We start from the raw sequence: 19858 nt of genomic DNA, 5'->3' as shown, positions 1-19858 counted from the left end.
TGGCCCCAAGTCAAAAAGGCAGTTCCCCAAGCTGAGCAGCTGCTTTGGGGGTGGTCACTAGTGAGAACTTTGTATCACAACTCAGCAGGTGGCCGGCCCTACTGGGATGTGGGGGCCCAGCCTTGAAGTCAAGAAGAGGGTTGGTGTTGAACCCAGTTGGGATTTGGGGAAGTGGGAGAACTATTTTCAAGACAGTGAGTTGTTGCTCTGTGAGTGAGTCTAGTCTAGGGTGTGCCTAGACTGGGCATTGGAATTGTTTAGATAAAGAGAGATTTTTTTTGCCCCCCCCCACCTCCCCCCAGTGTCTCAGTGTGCAGCCCAAGCCGGCCTTGAAATGCTTCTTTCTGCTTCTACCTCTTGAGTTCTGGGATTATAGGCCTGTAACATGAAGCCTGGCTTCATTTCTTAAAAGTCATAAAAACGTGTTAAATTTGATGTTTAACTAAATCGAATGGTTGTTTACTGAACTGTGTTAGGTGTAAGGAGGGGAGCAGAACTTGATGGAAATTGGTTTCCTGCCTTTGAAAATTGGTTATACAGAGCAGACACACATTTCATCTGTAGTTATTAAACAGTTCCACATGTGTTTATCCAGCAGTAGCTTGAGACCCCGTGGCATGCCAACAAAGTCAAGGTGTGTGTGCACCGTGGTGTGGTGGCGCACGCCTTTAATCTCAGAGCTCAGGCAGAGGCAGGCGGATCTCTTGAGTTTGAGGCCAGCCTGGTCTGCATAACCTGCTCCAGGTCAGTCAGGATTATAACCTGAGATTCTAAAACAAAAGAGAGAGACTTACTGTCTTAAGGATTTCTTTACTATGGTGATAATACTCTAATTTGGGATAGAAAGAAACTAGGGCACAGTTATTAAGTGCAGAATTAAAAATTCACATGGAGTATGTATTCACTTAGCACGAGTAATTCATTGTCAGAGAGAGAGAGAGAGAGAGAGAGAATGAGAATGAGAATAGTCATTCCCTTATCTGGCTTCAGCCAATTTCCAACCAGAGTGCCAAGATTATTTCTCATGATGAAATCATGGTTAGAGGCTGGGTTGACTTGTGGGCAGAGCTTTAAATGGTTCACATTTATAATGTGAGACCTGTCTTACAGCTACTTCCTCTCTGGGCCGTCCACCAGTGCAGACTGTGTTCTCACCTGAAGGGTGGGGACAGCTCACCTGATACCCATGGACATCCATACACATGCATTGCTGTGTGGTTTTGGTTAGTTCCTGTGTTAGCTTATGCTGCCTCTGCTGGCTTTAGCACAGTGGCCTGGAGGGATCAGGCTTGAATTCCCAGTCACTCACAGACTCTTTTTAGGGACCAGGGAAACATGCTGAATACTGAAGACAGAGTTGGGTGAGCATTTATTCGACCCGAGTGACTGCCTTCTCTCCCCCGGCAGAATTAGTTCATGGTTTTGGGCTGTCCAGACAAGCTACCTGTGTAAATCTGCCTCCCTGAGTTGTTCCTCCTAGTTGTCACTATCATGCATTTGGCACCTGTAAATCTGCCTCTCTGAGCTGTCACTCTCATGCATTTGTAAATTTGGAATGCTTAAATGCCTCACGTTGTAATTCCTGAGATGATCTAGAGAGTTTTTTTCTGGCCTCAGACCACACCAAAAATTGTTGTTTTAAAATACCTGGTTTCACCCTGATAATAAATTTTTCAAAAAAAGATTATCTTTTTATTTTATGTGCATTAGTGTTTTGCTTGCATGTGTGCCTGTGAGAGGGTGTCAGAAGCCCTGGAACTAGAGTTACAGACATGGCCGAGCTGCCATGTGGATGCTGGGAATTGAACCTGATCTTCTGAAAAGCGCCAGTTCTCATAACTGCTGAGCCATCTCTCTAGCCCCGATAAAAATAATCATATCCTTATCCTTTCTCCCTCCAAACAGACAAACACGTTTGTGCTTATATGTATGTAAAGGCACATGTATACACAAACACACATGCATAAAGCACACAGTACACAAAAAGTGCACACACACGCAGCTCACATACTTATTCTGGGATTGTCTGCACAGGCTTGGTGTTTTCTGACCTGCTCTGTGAACAGTGCCAGCTCTGCTCCGGGCCCCTGAAGCCCGTGTACCCACTGGAGCTCCATCATCCTCTCTTGGCTCCAGCCTTCTTTGCTTTCATGCTTGACTGTGACTTTAACACGTTAGCGCTGTTCTACTCTTAGAGAACTTGCTGCTCAGCCTTCACTATATCCTTCAAGAAGCTTTGGTTGACTTGAGTCACCAATTCTGTCCATTTCTGTGCTCTTGGGGTGCATCCAGTAGTCCGCTGCAGTGTGTAACATCACCCAGTCAGTTGCTCATGTTTTCATTCAGTTAATATTTGGGGGATCAGTTAACATGTGCCAAAGCTTTCTACTGAATATCAAGAACAGAAAGATCCCTGAAGGCTCACAGAGTGGCAAGAGTGACGGGCAGGCTGACTGTGCCCTGTTCATAGACTGACCACTTTGGATACATAGAGCAGGCAGGTGGGTCAGGTCAAGTTTCTAGGGGAGGAGGGAATCTTGAAGGATAATAAATGTGATTTATGTCTTTCGTGTAATAGGGTGTCTTAGTTAAGAGTTTCGGTTGCAGTGATAAAACACCGTGACCAAAAGCAACTTTAGGAGGAAAGGGTTTTACAACTTGTAAAACTTCACATTGAGAAGTGAGGGCAGTAACTAAAGGCAGGAACCTGGAGACAGGACCTGAAGCAGAGGCCATGGCACAGTGCTGCTTACTGGCTTGGGCCTCATGGCTTGCCCAGCCTGCTTTCTTGTAGCACCAGGGCCCTTGTCCAGAGATGGTACCACTCATGGAGAATTGATCCCTGCTGTATCAATCATCAATCAAAGAAATACACCCAGGCCTATCTCCAGGCCAATCCTATGCAGGGATTTCTTTCCAAAAGATGCTAGTCTGTGTCTCAATGATATACAAACTAGCCAGCACACAGTATTTATTGATCTCCCATCTCCTGTGCCTGGTTATGAATAAGGAGTCACAGAGTATGGACCTCATTCAGTAAATGCTTTATTACATTAAATTAGAAAAACCAGAAAATGGAAATGTTTGTTTTATGAACACCTCATCTTCAGAATTAATTTAGGGGGTTTTGAAAGACTGCAGAATAGCAGAAATAAATAAATTATGGGATGGGGATGGGAGCCAAAGTAGACTTTAGGAAATAACCCAAATTTGGAGACCCACGTGGCCTTCCAGTTTGCCTGAGGGCCCTCCAGTGTTCCAGTGTTCAGTGCATTTTGGCAGCTGGAGTGTAGGGTGAAACCTTTGCTGACTGTCTGTCTCTGTCTCTCTCTGTCTCTGTCTCTGTCTCTCTCTCTCTCTCTCTCTCTCTCACACACACACACACACTTTCTTTAGGCATCCTTGTGAAAAGCAATGTGTGTGTGAGAGACGTTATGAGTGACATCCTCACCCTCACTGGGGCGGGGGAGGATCCAGCGCCTATTCTCATTGGATGTTTCTTCTGCTAATCCTCTGGTTCTCATGGCAACACTTCTAAGAGCTGTTGTGCTCAGAACTACTGGAATAGACTCTGTGTAACACAGACTCAGAATGGTCCTGAAATACACAGGTGGTTTTCACTGTCCTTGTATCTTTTCCTCCCTCCACCATCCTTCTTTGGAGATAAGGTCTCTCAGTGTAGCCCAGGCTGGCTTCAAATTTGTGACCTTTGGCACTGGGTTTACAGGCATGTGCCACTATGCTTGGCTGGGTTCTCTCCCCTTCCCCTGCCAGGATTTTTATTGAAGTGTAACTAACATGCTTAGAAAAAAGTGCATGCGTCATCAGTATGGAGTCCTTGTATTTTTCCATTGTGAACACTTATGCATCCAGACCTTTTTGTTTTTGTTTTGGAGACAGGGTCTCTTGTAGCTCAGGCTGGCCTCAAGCTTACCTTGTAACCAAGTATAAAATTGAACGTTTGCTCCTCTTACAGGCATGTGCCACTACTCTCCCCTTTGGTAACATCGGTTAGGCTTTCCTTTTAATTATCTTATTTTAAAAAGATGGGTCTCACTATGCTACCAGACTGACCTTGATGTCTTTCTTAACCTCTCAGTGCTGGAACTACAGGCACGCACCACTCTCCCTGGCTGATAGATTAGTCCTGCCAGTATTTGAGCTTGTGAATGGATGCCTAGAGATTGTCCTCTGCATCTGTTTTATGCCACTAAACATCACGGTTGACTGTGCCATAGCAACATCCCATAGAACTTTCACGGAGGCAAAGCCTCTGCTCTAGTCTGTATTACACTGTAGCCACTAGCCACAGGCGGCTCCCCAGCTCATGAAATGCTGCTGATTTAGTCCTAGTGATTGACATTCAAATGCACCCTTTATTGATAGTTACTGTGTTGGACTGTGGGTTTTTTTTCCCATAACATTCCATTTTATGAATATGATGCAAGCTATGTATCCTGCAGTTAATAAGAAATTGAACATCTCTCCACCACCCCTTCCCAGGAAAAGGAAATTGAGCACCTCTGGCTGCCCTGATAAGTGCTCATATAAATGTTCTTACACCCAACCTCTGAAGAACCTCTCTTCGTGGGCCTTGTGAGGAATTGGAATTGCCAGGTCAGCAAGTATGCATCGAGTCAGTTCTAGTGGTTGCATAGTGACTGCCAAAGAGTTTTCTAGAATGCTTGGACTACTTTTTACTCTCATCAGCGGTCTGTGAGGGTTCTGGGCGCTCAACATCCTTGACAACACTTGTCAGCCTTTTATTTTAGGGCCTGAGAAGATGGCTCAACAGGTAAAAGTGGCGACTATGGGGCTTGATGGTATGTTTGAAAACTTGCAGAATTCTAGATCTTTTGTAGTAAGCTAGAGGTAGAGATGGGAGCCGGCAGAAGCTCCTCGACCAGCTAGTCTAGAATAGACAGCGCAACAATAGGGACTGCAAGAAAGACTTCAGATGTTGGAAGGGGCCATCTGGTGTTTTCCTGACTTCCACATGGGTCACGTAGTTTCAGTGTGGACGTGTTGATCTAGGTCTGTTGGACACCTTCTCTCTCTCTCTCTCTCTCTCTCTCTCTCTCTCTCTCTCTCTCTCTCCAATACATTCGTTTTAATTTTTTTTTCTTCCTGGTTGGTTTCTTATTTCATAGGAATTTCTTATGTATTCAGAAGATAAGTGGGGTTTTTTTAGTGACTTTGCAGACATCTTCTCCTTGTGGTTTCATTTTCAAATCTGAGTCATGTTCTTACTGTGTAGCCCTGGCTAGCCTGGAACTTGCTGTCCTCAGTCACAGAGGTCTGCTTGCATCTACCATCCTCTCTGAATTTTACTTTCTTTTTATTTATTTATTTTTGTTTTTATTATTTTTTTTGAATTTTATTTTCTTAAAACTTCTTGAAGTACAAGGAAATTTTTACTTGTGACAGAATCCCTCAATCCCTCCCCTCCTTCCCTCTCTCCCTTCCTCCCTTTATTTATTCCTTTTTTGAGGCTAGGTTCTCCATAGACTGGCCTTGAATTTCTGGGTTCAAACCATTTTCCTATTTTATCCTCTTAAGTAACCTTGATCAATTATTTGCTATTTCTGTTCATGTTTTGTCAACATCATCACCATCATCATCATTATTAACAATACTTTTGTGCACATGAATACAATTGCCCAAGGAGACCAGAGGACATTGGATCCCTAGAGCTGGAGTCACAGGCAGTAGTGACCTGGTATTGGTCCTCTGCAAGAACAGTATGTGTTCTTAACCAAGGAGCCATCTCTTCAGCCCTGTTCACACACACACAAAGTTTAGATTTATTTATTTATTGTGTATATATACACATGTATGCATACACTGAGTAGGTATGTAGGTGTTAGGACAGCTTGAGGGAGTAGGTCTGCTCCATCTTTGGTGTTGGTCCCTGGAGTTGAATTTAGGTTAAGTGGGCTTGGTTGTAAGCACCTTTACCTGCTGGTCTAACTCACCAGCCCCAGTTTGTCCTTTTCCAGTAATAATTTGATACACGAAGGTAATCTTCTGGGTCTTCTTCTAAAGTCTTTATTATTTTGCTTTTGAAATAAAGATCTAAACTCTCAGATGGATTGTAGGGTACAGTGTGAGGTAGGGGTCTTTCATTTTGTTCTGATAGATACTTATTCATCTGTTGACAAAACCTTGTTCTTTACCAAAGGCAATGCAGTGCTACCCTTGTCACAAGCCAAGTGCAGAAGCAAGCGTAGGGTTTGTTTCTGGATTTTGAGATACTGGTCTGTTTTGTATACCTTGGTGACATGGATTTACTGTGTAACTCAAGCTGGCCTCAAACTTGCCGTGTGACCCAGACTGCCCTCTAACACGGGATCCTCTGGCCTCAGCCTCCTGGATGCTGGGGCCATGGGCTGTGCCACAGTGCCTGACGTGTGAATTTTAATATAGGCCATTGTAAGCCATTCAGCTTTGGGCTTCAGAATTGTGTGAGTGTGGATTTGTTGCGCCTGGTGAGTCTTATTTAGCACTCTATCTAGGTCCGTCCTTTACTAGTGTCCTAATGGTCACGGTCATGGGTCCTAGAGATCACACCGTATCAGTTTCTGTGCCCTAGGTGTTTGGGACTCAAAACTGAAACCCAAGTATGATTTAGGTTAGCTGTCAGGATGTCTGCTGCGCTCCTTTAGAAATGGGTCCTCAAGGAGTGGCGACCTGATTTTTCCATATCGTTTCTAGAAGAGGAGTGGCGGCCTGATTTTTCCATATCGTTTCTAGAAGAGTGTGCTGTGACAGATTGTTTCTTGATTGCCGTAGCTTGCTGGGGCACAGGGGTTGTTTTCCCCATCGGAGCCTAGACTTTGGATCTTCTGATGCAAGTGCCGGGGAGACCCATGAGGATCCTCTGATGCCAGTGTTTGTGGTGGTGAACTAGAGCAGGGGCTCAAAATTCCATCTTAGTTCAAGATTTCCTTGTTGTCTGAGGCAAGCTGTGGGATTCCTCCCTTCCTCTGTCTTCCTCCAACATGTCCATAATGGTACTGGTAGAGGCCCAGACAGAAAGAGAAGCAGTATAATTCCCAGAAGCTGGAGAGGAAGCAGGGATGGTTCCCCCACATAGAGTGGGAGTGATGGTTCTGATGCAAGGGAGTGGGCATTCTGAATCACCCAGGGGGCACATCAGGGCGGGTCAATTGCCGGGCTCTGGTGTCATTAAATTGGCTGGCAACAAGCAGGGACACTAGGTGAGCAGGGTGACTCCTGAGGGATTTGCCTGTAAGTCTGCCACCCAGGGAACCAGTGTCCCTTGGTGTGGTACTCACGTCCAGGCACCACTTCAGGTGTGTGGTTGAAGATGGACCCTCTGGAAATGCTGGTTTCTTATGGGATTTAGCCAAACACAATGTGCGTATTTATCTGGTGTGTCTTAAGTATGAACTGTCGGTCTAGGGACGTGGTCATCAGCTGGGAACACTGTCTGGTCTTCCAGAGGACCTGGGTTCGATTCCTTCATATTGACTTTGAGCTGCTGGTAACTACACTTTGAGGAGATCGGACACCCTCTTCTGGTCTCCGTGAGCACTAGGCATGCATGTGGTGCACATGCATACATGCAGGCAAAACACCCATTCTCAAACACAATAAATATAAAAATGAAAAGAGATAAAAATAGGAATTGTCTACTTTCAGATCTTTAAAAACCATGAGTATATCTCTGTGTGAGAGTGCGCATGTGTGAGTCTAGGGGCCCTGAGATCTAGAAGGTGTCGGACTTCTCAGAGCTGCAGTTATAAGTGGTTGTCAGATGTCTGACCTGCAAGACCACTACATGCAGCTGAGCCATCTCACCAGCCCTGCTAAATTTAGCTAAGATACCCTGAGGGTGAACCAGACTTTCTGAGCAAGGAGGATTATGGTTATGCTTGGGTTACTACTGCCTGAGAAGTGTTAATCTTTCTGGTGTTTGTTTTTTAGCATAAACTATGGCTGACTTGTCTAACCTGGAACATGTATTTGTTTTCTAAGTTGGAATTCAGGAGGTGCTCTTGGGGTTTTGTCAGTTAACCTGGGCAAGGTTACTGGTTTTCCTTTTGAGACACGGACGGCCGCTTGAAGGGTGAACTGTGGTCTTTGCATTTGCATCTGGGTTGAAGTCTGTTTCTCTAGATAGTTGTTTAGCTGGGCGTATTCATTATACTTCCCTTGCTGTGACCAAATAGCTGGCAGAAGCACCTCATGGAAGGAAGGGTTTATCGCGGCTCGCATTTCGAGTCCATCATGGCTGGGAGGGCTCCGTGCCAGCAATTTGAGGCAGCTGCTCGCATGAAGTCTGCAGTCAGGAAACCGAGAGTAACAAATGTGTGTTGAGCTTTCTCCTTTTTTTTTTTTCCCTTCCAGTTCAGGCCCTCAGCCCCATGGATGGTGCCACTCACATTTAGTGCACGTCTTCCCGTCTCGGTCAACCCCATCTAGATGATCTGTCACAGACTGCGTGTTTCTAGATCCCGTCGAGTTGACAGTCAGTACTAACTGTCACACTGGAGGTTCTGTCCCCAGCCTGCTGACTGCATCATACCGTGCTTACCGTATCTTCCCATCAGGTTTTTGCATTGGAGAGGCTGAGTAAGATAGACTGCCTGGCACTGGGGAAGCGGCTGCAACTTTTGAGGAATTCGCAGATGAAGGAGAAGTGTGGTCACTTTGGATGGAGGTGGAGGTGGGAGAAAGGGACAGAATTGCTTTCTCAGTGGTTCGTGAATGGAGAGGGTAGTTTTAGCACTTGGTGGCAGCGTGGTAAGGGCCATATCACATGAAGCCAGTCAAAGCTATCACCTGATGGAGCTGGGAGATGGGTATCTCAGGATGCTCAGGAACGGTGGACTAGGTGAAGAGGTATTGACATGTAGATGGGATTCTCTTGATAGGAAGGTGACTTTTGAAACATGCATGGACTAATTATAATTAGCCTTTCCTTTCTACCAAATATATAGGGGACCTGCTGACACCAAACAAGGCTCTCTGATTGTTGTGTGCTGTGACACATTGCTTTAGAGTCAGTTTCTAGAGAGTTCTGCCACCCCTGACAATTGCACGGCTTCTTCAGTTCCGCCCCCCTGGCTGCCGAGCCTCACAGGATTAGGCCACTTGTTAGCAAGGTTTGTGAGTGTCTGAGATGATAGGAAAATAATTACATGCCCCACTTTACATATGCAAAAGCAATTAACTGTCATTAGTGCCCAGAATTCCTCCCAACTGCCCAGGGAGGTGAGTCAGTGTCATCACTATTCATTAGGAATTAATTAGGCTGTGCGTGGTGATGTCAGCTGTGGACAGAGCCCAGAATTCAGCGCTGCCTTCCTCCGCCTACTGAGGCTGGTGTGTGAGTCTGATATGCCTAATGCCTATGGAATTCACTCCTTCTCAACCGGAGACTCAGGTTCTGTGAAGCGCATGACTTTGGGCAATTTCCATCCCTGAACCTCTTAAGGTGGGGATAATATCCAAGGGCAGAGCAGTGATGAAGGCCAACAGACAAAAATCTCCATCACTGTTCCTCACCTGGGACCTCTGGGATTGTATTTAGATGTGCTGTCTGAGAGATTACTACGTTGGAAGGAAAGTTCTTGTCTCCTCAGTTGTTTTTTTTTTTTTTTAAAAAAGAGCATAGCTTTTTTTTTTTTTCTTACGTAAAAATAAAACATCTGGGCTCTTGTGAAGATCACTGTGACCTTCTAGCCATCCAATTCGTGGTCAAGCTGAGTGCTATAAATATCTTGCTGTGTGATTCCCTGTCTCACACGCCCCTCCCCCAGTGGCTCCGGCTTCTGGCTTCTCTTGAGCTAGTGATGATCTTGACTTGTTAGCTCTCCTCCACCCACCCCTGCTCCCCCACCTGCTCCCATTGGCCTTACCAGTTCCTCTCTCTCTCTTTTTGAAGAGGAACTTCCGGCCTTTCCATCACTTTACCCTACTCCTGCTTCCCTTGTAGCTTCGTTTTCTAGCTCTCTCTCTCTTCTCTCTCCGTCCTGTCAGGGAAATGGAGAATATCAGCGGTTCCTTTAAGTGAGGTTTCTGAGGAGAGTCACCTCCCTCTTAGGATTCAGACCTAATTTGTCTCCTGCGCATAACCGCTGTAGTTGTCAGTCATACTGGCGGGACGCTGTTTGGGTGTGTTTCCTGTGACAGATCTCTCATATGGTGATTCCCCCCACTGCCATTTTCTTGTGGCCTTGTGGATGACCCCAGGACCTCAAACTCGCCATTCAAGCACTTCATCACTGAGCTCCAGCCAGTGACGGAACGGTTTCTTTTATTGCTTACCATTCGGTGGAAATGTAGTTAGCGTGAGTTTGGAGAATGAGCTGTCATGTTATCAAAACATGCTCGGGTCATCTGGGTGATGTTCGTTCTGTTATTAACTGTTTCTGTATCAGGCTCTGTGTCATCACTGGGGTGAAGATGTTGAGGTGAGCATAATGGTCCCTTCTGTTGAGTGCATTGGGGTGCAGTTAAAGGGCACAGCAACACAGGAACACAAGATGGTGGGTGAATGGATGAATTGGCTTCCTTTATGACTGACAGTGGACACTGAGGCTCATAGGATGTGGGTCCTGGGTGCTTAGAGAGACATCTAAGTCCAGCTCATAGTTTGGCTCCTTTACTATGTTTTCATAGACGATTAAGATATTGGCTAGAATAAGGTTTATGGGTTTTCTGGACCCTCATGCTCAGCGGTGTTTCATTAACCACAAGGGCTAGTTTTAATGAAGGGGTAAGATGTTTCCATGGTGAGGGCCTCATGGGAATCTGTGAAGGGAATAGCACCTTCTCTTGTCACATGTCACCCCATGTAGAGTTAGTGTCAGAAGTGCCTGCATTTGCTCTCCCTTCCCTCTATCTCCAGGCACTTGGAATAGGCTGTGTGGGTCAAGTGCACTTAGGACACCTCCCCCATGCTCTTAGGAGTCTTCTGAAGTGTTGGTGGGTTCTGAAAAAGGAATGTCATGGTGGGCGGGGGTGGCGACTGTCTAGCCAATTAGTAGGCTACTTGGATTATTGTTAACAGCTGTGTTTTGAGTATTGCGGGGCTAGGAAATTTCAGAAGATAAGGGACCTACAGAACACTGTTCTTGGTGGAAACTGACATCCTGTGAACTACAGAACACATACCATGTTTTGTTGGTGTCAACCGTCTCTCCATGGAGACACTTGAACCACCTTGCTCAAAAGAATATGGAAAGTATAATTTGTGAGAAAGTTTGAACTAGGGTGAATATTAGGAAAGTGGTTGTCAACAATCTGAAATTTCTATCTAGTCTTCTCTAGCCTTCTGAAAACTTTTAAGACACAAATCCTTAGTAGATTGAATATTCCTCCACTGTCTTCTGTTTTTTTGTCGTATTTTGGCATCGTATATGGCATGCTTTGTTCAGAGAGGATTGACTGCTTAATCAGTGAGTGAGGGCACATGGTTTTTCAGATGTCAGAACTCTTCCTTTTATAGTTTTATCTCATGGCCATCAGGTTTCAGCCTTCTTTCCCTCCATGGGTTTTCTGCATTAGGATAGAATTTAGTATCTCCATTGTGTAAGTGAAAACTTTTGCTGTAAAAAGATTAACTAATTTAGTTTGAACCATGTGACTTGTGAGTCAAGTTTTGAATCAAGAACCCAGTTTGAATGTAACACACACACACACACACACACACACACACACACACACTTCTTCATTCTGAATTGAGGGAAACTGGATTTTCATATTCAAAAGATGTGTGGAGGACCTCAGCTCTGTAGATAGTCTGAATAATCCATTATATTTTGTAGTGGTGATGGTGACGGTGTTGGTGGTGATGGTGGTCTCACTGGGTAGCCCTGGTTGGCCTCTATTTTAGGATCCTCCCATCCCCACCTCCAGAGGTCTGATGTGACAGGCCTGTGCACTGTACCTGACTTGATTAGATCTTAATGTTGGTAATAAGCAGGTGCTTTTTGGTGTGCATTCAAACCAAGGTGGACTGAGCAGTTACCAGCTCTACATTTGGAGGATGCTTGTAAAGTGTGACTAATAGTCTCTCAGTCACTAGAGTGACAAGGACAGTTTCCAGGATGAGGTGGCTTTGGAGCTGAGGAGTGGAATGTCAGGATGGTTATTTTGGTATCTAGTACGGGGAGTTTTCTCAGCCAGCCCTACCAGCCTTGTGATCAGAAACTCTCTGCCCATACAGGGGCTCATCTTACAGTGAGGTTGTAAAACCAAGAACCTGAGTAGCTTTGTAGGTTTTATATCTGGTGTTTTTTGGGGCTGTGTGCTGCTGTAGGTCCAGAGGAGGTAACTCCATCCTGCTGGGCTCTAGTAGACTAGATTACCAGAGCCTAATCACGGAGTTCTTCCCTTGCTGCAAATGAATCAAAATGTGGGAGTGTTTAGAGCTGTGTTTGTGCTTCCTGGGTAGATGGATCAATTCATGTGTGTGACTCCTGGCCTTAGACGCAGCTCGAACACTGTCTGCTATGTCTTTGCTGCTAGTCTTCTGAGTGAGGCCATCCTTGGTGGACAGTTTGGCTAGTGGACAGGCTTCCTTATGGTGGAATCTTCTCTCAAGCATCACAGAGTGGGGCTGTTCCCTGCCTTTGATTGTAGATGCATTGGTGGGGGGTCAGTAGAGTTAAGAAGGTCCACAGAGATCCCAAGGCATGATCAGGCCGGAGGAAATGTCTGGAGGAGAGGATACCTGAAGGATGGGCAGACCTGCAGGGCTGATAGGGTAAAGTGAGGGAGGAAATGGGTGTTGACCTAATTGGCCAAGCAATTTCGCATACCAGCGCGAAGGTGGAGGTGCTGAAGAGTCCTCCCACTGGTGAGCTCCAGCATGGCCTGTGTGACCAGCTGATGAGATAGATGCTCCTACCGCTTTGGGTGGGGGTTGTTGGTATGTTTTCTTCTGGAGCCTATACTTTTAGTTGCGTAAGAACCTTCTTCCGAGGCCTACGAAGGCCCAGGCCCTCAGCCCTCACTCCCTTGGCTGTAGTGGTTGAACACCCACACATCTAGTCTATATCTCTAAGTTCAGCTTCCTTGAGTGAATTCATTCTGCTGTGATCTGCTTTGGCTTGGCCCATGGTTTTATATGTGTGTGCATTGTTTTGTTTGTTGGGAGAGAGGCTAGCCACTATCAAAGAGTTCCCTCCTAGTCTCGTAATTTCTTCAGTAAGCAATCACTAGGGTGGTTACAGCTTAGCTCAAATTTTATAGCACTCTCAGATCCCAACCCAAAATGTAATCACTTTAAAATTTAGAAGATCCATGAGGCAGGCAGGCACCCAGAGTTCATCTTGGGGCCAGTCACAAAACCCGTTCTTGTTTCATAATTTATACCTTGACATTGGCAAGTTTTGAAGTCCTGTGTAAGCGTATGTGTGTTGGCAATGGGCCATCGATATCTTGCTGACATGTTCTCTGAATGATAGCCCAGTGATAACAGTTAAAACTAAGCACACCACTTTTTATTTATTTATTTTTTAAATACAAACACTGCCAAATTGAAGAAAGTCAAGGTGAGGAGTCCAAAGCTACCTGTCAGACCATGGATTGTGCACTGTTTTGCATCTGGGTTCTGTTGAGATTTACAGGTTGAGGAGAGGATATAGTTGGGAGAGGCAAGTGAAGAAAGTCAGTTGTTCCAGGACATGCTTTCCTCTTGCTTCTTGTTCTGAAGGGATAGAAGGGGAGCAGCCCTGCTCAGGCACACTGTGACCCCCTTGCCCATCCTTCTCCAGGAGCGGGTCCTCTCCTTCCTTGTTTTGGGGAGCTCTTTGCATTAATGATCTGATGTGGTTTTCACAAAGCGATATTGATATGTTAGTGTGCAGCCAGCAGGGAGTACTGGATTAGATCATTTTCACCTTGGTGTCTAGCCAGTGTGACATTTGTTTAGAAAGCTTATCCCCTTGTGACTATAGGGGGCATGTATAATAGAAAGGAACTGCGTTTACATTTTGAAGGAGGGTTTCTTCTGGCTCTGTTATCTTCACTACCCAGAAAAATGAAGGAAAGATTGCCCCACAGTTTCCATGTGACCAGGAGAGTATGCTGTAGGACCAGCTGCTGCCCCAAGGGGATGGGAACATTCCCATAAGGGTGGCAGGTGTAGGAGGGGACTGTACTAGTCTCTGTTTCATTCAGGGTTGGAGTTTAGGACCCAGTTACCTGACTTCACAGGGTAGGAGCCCCAAAGATCAATGTTCAAGATCTTGAACAACTGGCATCACTGACTCAGGAAGGGTAACTACAGCACTAGAGTAATCTCATCTCTCCTGTCCCCAACTCTTGCATGATCTTACATTGAGATGGTTTGACATTTCACTTACAATGCCAATTTCTAGAGTGAAGCTTACATCCCTTCCTTTCCTTCCCTCCACTTCCCTCCCCTCCCCTTCCCTTTTCTGTTTTTCAAGACAGGATTTCTCTGTATAACAGCCTTAGCTGTCCTGGAACTAGCTCTGTAGACCAGGCTGGCCTCGAAGCCTGCCTCTGCTTCCTGAATGCAAGGATTAAAGGTGTGCACCCTCCCACCCCCCAACTACTTTAGGTTCTTATAAACTTGTTCTGCTATGGGGATTTGACTGTCCTTGAATGTGGTACTGCTTGTAGGGTATGGGCTCTTTAGTAAAAGGTTCTCAAGTGAGCCTTGCAGATGTAGCTCTGAGGGCTCGCCTTCTTAGGCGAGACTTTGCTCTCATCCAGGGAGACCACCTGACCTCAGCCGGTCATGAATGTCTTTGTAGGGTGCTTAATATGACACACAGTGAACAAAACCATCTGGGGTCTCAGAATTGCATATTCTTTACTAAGAGTTATTGGCCTTGCGACACTAGCCACCAAGAACCTGCAATGTGTTGATGGAGATCCCAACCTTATACTATTTGATGATTTCTCTTTTAGGTTTGTTTCCTTGAAAAGGCTCCAGGCTTCGGCTTGGAAAACCCAACCGCCAAAATTGAGCCCAGCAGCTGGAGCGGCAGCGAGAGCCCTGCCGAAAACATGGAGAGGATGAGCGACTCGGCAGATAAGCCGATTGACAATGACGCGGAGGGGGTCTGGAGCCCCGACATCGAGCAGAGCTTTCAGGAGGCCCTGGCGATCTATCCGCCGTGTGGGAGGAGGAAAATCATCTTATCAGACGAAGGCAAAATGTATGGTAAGTGGCCTGGAACATTCCTTCCAGGGACTGCAGCCTGCTGTGGTGGGAGGGGACGCTCTTTGTAGGACGACAATTGGATACCCCAGGGACCAGGCTCCACTGCAGAGGAGTGTCGATAAGGGATACTGGGATAGCATCCCTTGGGGTTTTCTCTTTCTTCGTGCTTGACAGGCCTTCTGACAGATACTCTCAAGGTCCAGGTGCCACGGTGACATTCATGCAGGAGGGAACGAGTTCTTCAGCACACACCCTCCGTCTCAAGGGGGCGTTGCCATCTAGAGCCACATAGCGGGTGTCAGGAGTGGGACTGAGTTTCTTAAATCTTCCCACCCTTGTGGGAAAAGCCTATGATTTAGATTTCTGTATAAAATTTAATTTTATTGGCTGGGGATGTGGCTCAGTTGGTAGAGTGCTTGCCTGGCAGCACAAAACCCAAGGTTTAATCCACAACACTTGGGAAACTAGGCATGATGGTGCACACCCTGTAATCCTAACACTCAGGAAGTAGAGGCAGGAGGACCAGAAGTTCTGGGTCATCCTTGGCTATACAGAAAATTCTGGCCAGCCTGGACTACATGAGACCCTGTTTCAACACTATGCCCCTCTACAAAAGCATATTCAAATCCCCCACTGAACTGGGCAGATAAAACACACATGTGGGCTCGATCATCCTGTTTTGACTCTTGCTGTTGAGCTGTTGTCTTCCCCAGCTCTCCCCAAGAACCAGCTTCACCCTCCCCGGGTGAAGTCCTCTAAACATGTTCTGAAGGGTGCCACATGAAGCTGAGGAAGGCAAGCCTAGCTCTCCAAATGGCCTGGGATGCCAGCAGCAGCAGCAGCAGCATGCATGCACGCCCTAGCTAGTGTGATGCTAGCCTCCACAGTTCTGGGAGGTGCTCTCTCTCCTTTCCCAGAATGTTTCCAGCTGCGGATCTGCACTTTTCGGCTGCCCACCTTCAGGGAAGCAGATGGCAGGTGGTTGCCTGTACATCGTGCTTGTCTAATTGAGTTGACAGAGTTTGTGTTGTCACCAAGTCTAAAGAGATGCAAACAGCATACATTCCAGGAACACCAGCTCATCAGCTACCCGAGGCCGTTAACTCAACAGAAGACTGATTTATTCTCAGTAATTCTGACTATTTCTGTAATAGGATGTTGTACCTTTAACCCTGCGCTTCTCTAGCAGGAGCCCGAGGAGGCTGTGCTCAGACCAGCAAAGACTGCTGGGGAGAAAGCAGATGGTGGCACAGCTGCCACCAGCTGTGCCCCGCCTGCCCTCCCCCTTCACCACGGATGATGTAATGGAAACAAAGACACTTTTGCTTTCTGTGGCACTGAGCCTCTCAGCCTGTCATGCACCCAGGAGTGAGAACCCAAACTTGTGGCATTTGTTTTAGACTCTTGTGAGTCTTGCTGTAGCCAAAGAATCCTCTTTGTATCTACGATAGCAAAGTTGGGCCAAAACGGCTCAGCTGCTGTGGGTGGATGGTTTCAGGGCCTTAGGTGTCCTGAGTTCTTTCTTCCCTTGCTTCCTTTTCCTTGGCTGTCATCTGAGGATGACTTTGTTGCATGTGATGAAGTGTAGCTTTGAGACATTGCTTGTGCAATTCCCATTCATTTACTCAGAAATTGTTTTCATCTAAATTAATGGTGTAAACTGGATTTGGTAGTGTATACCTATAATCCCAACACCCAGGAGGCTAAAGCAGGAGAGTAAGTGGGGATTTAGGGCTAGCCTGGGCTACCTAGTGAGACCATGTCTTAGAAAAAACTACATTTTATTTTTTTTCCCCGTTGAGTTTTTCCTTTGTGAGTAGTTGGCCACTTTGCCTGTAACTCAATTGCAAACTTTTTATGTGAAAATGATTTTTAAGCTCTCTTGCTGGGAACTGAACCACGGGAAATTTCAGATGTGAGTTGTTCTATCAACAGTTAACCTGCTCACTTTTGCCCTTGATGATGTCTAGTTTTGAGCTCCTGGGAAACGTGGTCAAATAAATGATGACCACAGGTCTTTGGGGATTTGCCACGTTGGACATTGTGGTTTTAGGGCTTGGAATTTACCAGAGTGATTGGAGATTGGTAAGCTTGATGCAGGTTGTGGGGCATGTCTGTATCACCAGGGTACTTCCCAGTTGTTCCTGTTTTGGGAAGGGTTTCTTCTTCCTTAAGTCAACACTATCCAATTGTCTGTGTTGGTAGCCAGCCAGGTTTAAAATGAGGCAGCCCTTTGAGGGATCAGCTTCAGGAATCACAGCTCAGTAGGGAGAAGAGTCTGGGAGTGGTTGTGGGTTTTCACAGGGAAGAGAGTGCACAGCCTGTAGGATTTTGTTTCCTGACTGGGGGGAAGAGGTGGATTTTTCTGTACGGATCGTATACTATCCTGGTCTTTCGGCGGAGGAGACTCTCCCCTCATCTCTCCTTCTTTGTGCTTGTGATAGAATGCCTCCTGCTGTTTTGGAGGGAAGTGTAGTAGTTCCTGGACTAGGGGAGGTGGAGACTGGATCCCCCATTTCACTGGAGCTACCTCTGCCCTGCCAGGGACTTTGAGAGTAAAGAAAGTTGACTTTTCACAGTGATACTTAAGCCACTTGGGGACAGAGTCATGCGAGCTAGGGTCAGATCAGAGTCCCCTTTGTGATCAAGTTTTCGCCATCCCCTACGTGAGTCAGAACTTAGTTGGACCAGGAACCAGCAGTCCCTGAGAGCTTTGGAAAGGATTGCACTGAGAGTATGCAGTCGCTCAAAGCCATGTGCAAGAGCGTTTGTAGAGTTCTTTGTCTTGTCACTAGTAATACTGGGAGAAGCAAGGTCAGTTGATTTATTTTAGTTAATGAGATTTCCACCGTGGTTGGCAGGAGAGTAAACAGAAAGTTCTTTGTGATGAGCTTCCGTCCCTTGGAGGAGGGGGTGGCCCGAGCTGAGGTTGTGATTCCGCCTGCTGTGTGCCCTACTGTCTTCTGTGCTCTCTGATGTACGTCACTCATTCTCAGGTGCCGCCTCTGGATTTGCTCTAAAGGCACACAGGCCTTTCTCTCTTTAGCTCTGCCCTTCACTTCTTATCTTATTTTTGCCTAGCTGGGTGTTTCTGATAGGTAGTGGGGGAGGAGGGGATAGGAGGAAAGTTTTTAGTGAACACGCTTGTCTGAAATTGGATTTCAGGGGAGTACACACCGTAGTGAATGCTACAAACCGAAGCACTGATCATTGTAGTATCTGCGTCTGTGTCTTCTGTCACTGAAGAAAGCACTGGTCCGTGGGGGTACCTGCATCTGTTTCCTCTGTAGCTGAAGACACCAGTCTGGACGTGTTGTCCGATGTCCTTGCAGTCTGGAATCCTGCAGGGCTTGGGACAGGAACCTCTTTGCAGTGACTGTCAGCCTAGAGGCAGACAGGTGCAACAGTCTAGCAGTTTAGACTCTGTCCTTAATCCGAATGGTGGGCCTGCGCTTTTAGGTCCCAGGCTTCGGGCAAGTCACCTTGATTCTCTGTGTCTCAAAGGCTAAAGCTGCAGAGGGGAGTGTTACATAGATCCAACCTCAGAGGATTGTTGCGAAAAATTAAACGAAGTGACTGTGATCTGATATTGTACACCGTGATTGAAAAACATCCTGCCTACGAGTGCTCAGTGTTTGTGAACTGAAAACATGGCAGAGGCCTTGTGTCTACTAAAGGCTCTCTATGCTACTTCTAGCTAACATCCCTAAGAGCTCTCTGGGGTGCTGTGATGAGGGGGCCGGGCAGGCAGGGACAGGGAAACTCTTGTTGTGGTGTCCAGAAAGTTTCAGATCCAGGTCTGTCTAGTTCTAAAGCCTGGGCTGTTCCTGCTCTGCCTCCCACCCTTCCTTGGTAGGTGCCATTGCACACCAGTACAGCAGACCAGTACCGAGCACCAGCTGTTTGCCAGTCTCATGCTTGTGGTTGCCAGGATGACGGCAGGGAACCAGGCAGACACAGTCAGAGTCCCTGCCCTCGTGGAGCTGTCACAGGCCCGTTTGCCGACAACTGACCCGAGGTCAGGGCTGGGTGCCAGAGATTTCTGGGAAGTCTGAGGACGCTTTGAAGATGGTCACCTTCCACTTAGCCTTTTGAAGCTTGTTCTTGGCTACCAAAGTCCAGGACACCTGGCCTGTTGCTGGCAGGAAGAGAACACTGCAGGGAGGGTCCAGATCACAAGGCTGGCCCCGATGCTGGCCAGAAAGATGTCTGGAAGGTTCTAGTGTCCTGGGACGCTGCAGGCTGACTGGGCACAGCCACTGCTAGGCAGTGACTTTCTCCTGTGAGCAGATGCCTCTAGCCTCCTTGAGAATAGCTGGGGGGGGGTCCCCCTACCCCCCCCCCCCGCGCCCCGCTTTTTAAAGTGTGGTGCTGGAGATTGAGGCTAGAACCTTATGCATGTAAGATAGGGATTCTGGCTGGGTGATGGCGATGCCCGCCTTTAATCCCAGCACTTGGGAGGCTGAGGCAGGCAGATCTCAGTGAGTCCAAGGCCAGTTTGATCTACAGAGTGAGTTCCAGGACAGCCCCACTGTTAGCACAGAGAAATCCTGTCTTGAAAAAAACAAAAAAAGGGCAAGTATTCTGTCAAGTGATTCATACCCCCAGCTGCATGTGAGGGGTGTCTTTTCTTGTGGGCTCTTAGGCCAGCTGGTCAGTTCTGGAGAGCTAGCTAGTCCATGAAGA

General features: G+C 46.8%; 1 protein-coding gene across 7 annotated transcripts in view; it reads left to right on the top strand.

The window, feature by feature from the left end:
* The window catches only part of Tead1 (TEA domain transcription factor 1), a 229963-nt gene that overhangs the window by 64383 nt on the left and 145722 nt on the right, over positions 1-19858 (top strand). For all 7 annotated transcript variants that reach the window (XM_087908556.1, XM_087908555.1, XM_087908550.1 and 4 more), the window contains one exon: positions 14917-15172. In XM_087908556.1, the coding sequence (XP_087764682.1) occupies positions 15016-15172 (157 nt within the window). In that variant the 5' untranslated portion in view covers positions 14917-15015. The remainder of the gene's footprint in view (positions 1-14916; positions 15173-19858) is intronic.

Source organism: Myodes glareolus, chromosome 7, assembly GCF_982192425.1.
Source record: "Myodes glareolus chromosome 7, mMyoGla1.1, whole genome shotgun sequence".
Taxonomy (NCBI): Eukaryota; Metazoa; Chordata; class Mammalia; order Rodentia; family Cricetidae; genus Myodes; species Myodes glareolus.
Note: the sequence above shows the minus strand (reverse complement) of the source record. Positions and strands in the feature narration are given on the sequence as shown.